The sequence below is a fragment of the Cetorhinus maximus genome, chromosome 18 (genome assembly GCF_964194155.1).
Source record: "Cetorhinus maximus chromosome 18, sCetMax3.hap1.1, whole genome shotgun sequence".
In the NCBI taxonomy this organism is placed as follows: Eukaryota; Metazoa; Chordata; class Chondrichthyes; order Lamniformes; family Cetorhinidae; genus Cetorhinus; species Cetorhinus maximus.
In genome coordinates this window covers 45119858-45124330 of record NC_135896.1, presented here as the reverse complement: position 1 = coordinate 45124330, position 4473 = coordinate 45119858, and the positions used below count along the sequence as shown (strand labels likewise).

General features: G+C 46.5%; 1 protein-coding gene across 1 annotated transcript; it reads left to right on the top strand.

The window, feature by feature from the left end:
* The first annotated feature begins 1201 nt into the window (after nt 1-1201).
* LOC144693571 (uncharacterized) lies at nt 1202-1684 on the top strand. The gene has a single exon (XM_078563413.1). It carries the CDS (start codon nt 1202-1204, stop codon nt 1682-1684), a length of 483 nt encoding a protein of 160 aa, XP_078419539.1.
* The last annotated feature ends 2789 nt before the right edge of the window (nt 1685-4473 follow it).

Below are 4473 nucleotides of genomic sequence, written 5' to 3'. Positions count from 1 at the left end.
ATGTAATTAAATCACCCAGACAGAACCAACTAAACTCACACACATAAACCTACTGTATTACAAAGCAGAAAAAAATTATGAAAATTATTATACTTGCATAACACTGGTCACCATCAATCTGAATGTTGGTTCAGAGGCCTTGAATGCCATTGGTGTGGCAAGAAGGGACACATTGAGCGTGCCTGTAAAAACAAAAAAGTAGCAGTGAATCAGAAAAGCAAACCAGAGGAAAAGAAATCTGTAGCCTAGCGTAACAAGAAGAAAAATCTACATGTCATACAGCAGGAACGGGAGGACCAGAGTGACACCGAGTCTGAAGGAGATATTTTGTCAGTGGCAGGCAGTTCACAGGGCTACTGGGTAACATCGCTGCTCGAGGGCCAACCAATACATATGGAACTGGATACAGGGGCAGCAGTTTCTCTGGTCCCAGATGCTGTGTATAACGATGAGACGCTTAAACATCTTCCCTTGATGCCTGCAAAAATTGTTCTGAAAACATATACAGGGGAATCTGTACCTATGATGGGCAGAACAGAAGTTAAAGTGGAACTAAATGGACAGACTGCTAAGCTACCACTGTTTGTGGTGAAAGGCAACTACCCGGCTTTAGTTGGACAGTCATGGCTTGAGAAGATCCGGTTAAACTGGGCAGAGATACACAGCATTGCAAAAAGAGAAACTGGTCTGACAGCTGTTATAAAAAACATGTTATTGTTTTCAAAGAGATTTGAGAAGCATGAAGGGAATTACTGTAAAATTGAATAGCAAAGCTGACTCTCAACCAAAATTTCTGAAGGCCAGAATTGCGCCTTATGCCATACGACCAAAAGTCAAAGCTGACCTAGAGCGTCTGGTCAAGATACGAGTCTTGGTACCTGTCTCCCATAGCAGATGGGAAACACCCATCATTTCAGTGCTCAAGAAAGACAGCTCCATGTGCATCTGTGGAGATTTCAAGGTTACTGTTCACCTGGTGTTGTGTGCTGGACAATGTCCACTTCCCTATATTGAGGACATTTTTGCTGGCCTGGCTTGTGGACAGAAATTCAGCAAACTAGATCTATACCAGGCCTACTTACAACTGCACATTGATGAGAAGCCACATGAATATCTTACCATCACAACACACAAGGGACTGTACTGATAGTGCCATTTGCCTTTTGGAATAACATCAGCTCCAGCCTTGTTTCAGATGGTCATGGACCAGCTCCTGAGAGGCTTCCCTGGAGTTCAGTGCTCCCTTGACGACATCTTGGTAATGCGCAGGACTGATAAGGATCTTCTGAAGAACTTGGATGCCACCCTACAAAGGCTAGGGGAGTGTGGCCTATGGGTTCGCAAAGACAAATGTGAGTGTTTTGAGCCCTCTGTGGAATATTTCAGGCACATCATAGATGCTGCTGGGCTTCATAAAGCACCCTCTAAGGTCAAGGCTATTGTGGATGCTCCAGCTCCTCAGAACATCAGCCAGCTTTGCTCGTTCTTAGGGCTGCTGAATTATTACAGGAGATTTATTCCACAGCTGGAAACCCTGCTGAAACCCCTGCGTGAGCTTCTGTGTCAGAACAAAGCCTGGAAATGGGCTGAAGCCTGCGATGATGCGTTTAAGAAGGTTAAAGCAGTGCTGACAGGTTCCGTGCTACTGACGCACTTTGACCTTACCTCTATAACTTATATGTGATGCATCGCCTTATGGAGTTTGGGGCCGTTGTTTCACACATAATGTCCTCAGGTGTGGAGAAGCCCATAGCATTCGCTTCACGGACTTTAAGCAAGGCAGAGAGACAAGACGCTCAAATTGAACACGAAGCACTGGGAATCATTTTCGGGATCCAGAAATTTCACCAGTACCTGTTTGAACGGAAATCACTGACCACTCACCTCAATATTTGGTCCATGCACAGGCATCCTTTCTTTAGCTGCAAGCAGAATGCAGCATTGGGCATTGATGTTGAGTGCTCACACATCTGACATCAAATATCAAAAATCTACCTTGGATAGCAATGCGGATGGTCTTTCAAGGCTGCTGCTGCCAGTCAGCCATGTGGACACTGCTCAGAAAGACATCTTCTACTTTGCAAATGTGAAGAACACACCCATCACTTCAGTCCAAATCAAGAAGGCCACTCGAATGGACCCAACACTGTTCACAGACCTTGTAATGCATGGCAACTCTTTCCTGAACTTCCAAGTCTCACCTGACCTTCATCCTTACGTTTTCAGGAGGTTGGAGTTATCAGTCACTTTAGGATGTTCGCTTTGGGGAATGCGAATTATTATTCCACCAACATTGAGGAAACCAGTGTTGGGCCAACTGCATGTTGGACACTGTGGGATAGCTCTCATGAAAGAGATTGCAAGAAGCTACTTTTGGTGGCCTAGCCTGGACCAAAACATTGAAGCCAAGGCAAGATCTTGTCCTTCATGTCAGAGTATGAGAAACAGGCCTCAATTGGTACCGTTCCATCCATAGGATTGACCAGAAAACCCATGGCATCACATCCACGTTATTTCGCTGGACCATTTGAAGGTACAATGTTGTGGATGCTCATTCCAAATGGCCAGAAGTTTCAGTGCTCTCCTCTACTACTGCTGAAAGTACAATCCAAAGGTTAAGAGAAATGTTCAGTCGCTATGGGTTACCAGAACAACTTGTAACCGATAATGGACCTCAGTTTGTCTCACTGGACGTTGAGAATTTTTGAGAAGTTACGGAATTCATCACATCACCTCAGCACCATTCCACCCACCCACCAATGGAGTAGCAGAAAGATTTGTTCAAACCATGAAACATGCTTTAAGCTTGGCACAAGGATGTTCTTCCATTCAAAAGTGCCTGGACACATTTCTGCTGACATACTGAAACACACCACATGCTTTGACTAAAGCATCTCCAGCATTCCTACTAATGGGATGCCAACTGCGCACTTGTTTTGTTCTGCTGAAACCAACAAAAATACGACAAGTTGTGCAAGATCAACAACACAACCAAGTGAAGAGAAGGGCACAAAGATCAAAGCCTAGAATTTTCTATCTGAACAAGAAGTTCTAGCTCGTAATTAACTTCCTGAAGCTAAATGGGTTCCTGCTACCGTGATTCTCCAGGCGGGGCCTGTTTTGCACAGTGCAAACTGTGAATCATCTCACCTAGTGGAGACATGTTGACCAACTGTTGCCAAGTCAAGCACCATCTAAGGATACACCTCTTACGGAAGAGCCTGATCTCACCATTTCGAGTGAGTCAAGGGATGCCGACTCCAGTCCCACCTCCTCAATCTGGCTCAATTGAAGTTGAAGTGGTCTCACTTTCCTCTGCATTAGATACAACGTCAGATTCTGCTACGTCTAAAGTTGTCATCAGCCTCCAATGAACATTACTCTGTAAAAGCACCAGAAATCTACTGTAACCCACAAGGGGAGAGAAGACCTCTTTAGCGTCTGAGTTATAGTTAAGGCGAACCCATTTTTTTTTTCTTTTGACTCTGCAGTTGTTTTTGAACTTTGCACTTTGGGAGTATCGCCGGGCGTGATTTTTTTCACTAGTAATTTCCTTTTACTATCTCTCACTTTAGTTTCACTTTTCAAATGGCATTACCACAAAGGTCTGTTGTCCTCATCCTCAATTTGTTACATTTTAATACTGGTACTGCTGATAATATTTCAAAGATTAATCAATACACGTGGGCACGGAGGTGATTGAACATTGCAGCTTCCATTTTATTTTACTTCAGCAACCAAACTAACAAGATGGATGCTGTGATCCCATAATGCACTGGCTTGCAAAGTACGGCAAGCTAAACAAGACATACAGTGCATAACACTGACCCTGCTGCTCACTGCCGACCCTCCTGTTCTCTAACCCTCCAGCTTGTCGCCTCCCTCCCTCCCTGACCCTCCAACTCCCTGACTTTGCTGATCCTCTCATTTGTTGCCAACCCTCCCGCTCTCCGACCCTCCAGCTTATGACCTCTCCCGCTCCCTGACCCTCCCACCCACTGCTGACCCTCACTATTGCTACCTGTCCAGTTCACAACATACCTCCTGCAAGTCGAAGCTAATCGATGACAACAAAGGTTCGGGAGAGGTAGGGCACAGGTGGTTGGGTCAAAGGGAGGGTCAGGGAGCCAGCTGTGTGGTGAGCCAGAGGGTCAGCAAGCAGGAGGTTCGGCAAGCTGGATTGGCAGAGAGCGGAAGGGTCAGAGACCGGGAGAGGCAGCAGGTGGAAGATCAGTGAGTAGGATCGACAGTGAGCAGGATCAACGGTGAGCAGGATCGGCAGTGAGCGGGATTGGCGACGAGCAGGTTTGGTGGTGAGCGGGGTCACCAGCGGGCAGGATCGGCAGTGAGCAGGATCGGTGGTGAGTGGGATCGGCAATGAGCAGGATTGGTGGTGAGCGGGGTCACCAGCAGGCAGGATCGGCGGTGAGCGCGATCGGCGGTGAGCAGGATCGGCAGTGAGCGGGATTGGCG

Bases quoted from the DNA above. Each gene is read 5' to 3' on its own strand.
- LOC144693571 (XM_078563413.1), top strand. From the start codon at position 1,202: ATGGACCAGCTCCTGAGAGGCTTCCCTGGAGTTCAGTGCTCCCTTGAC.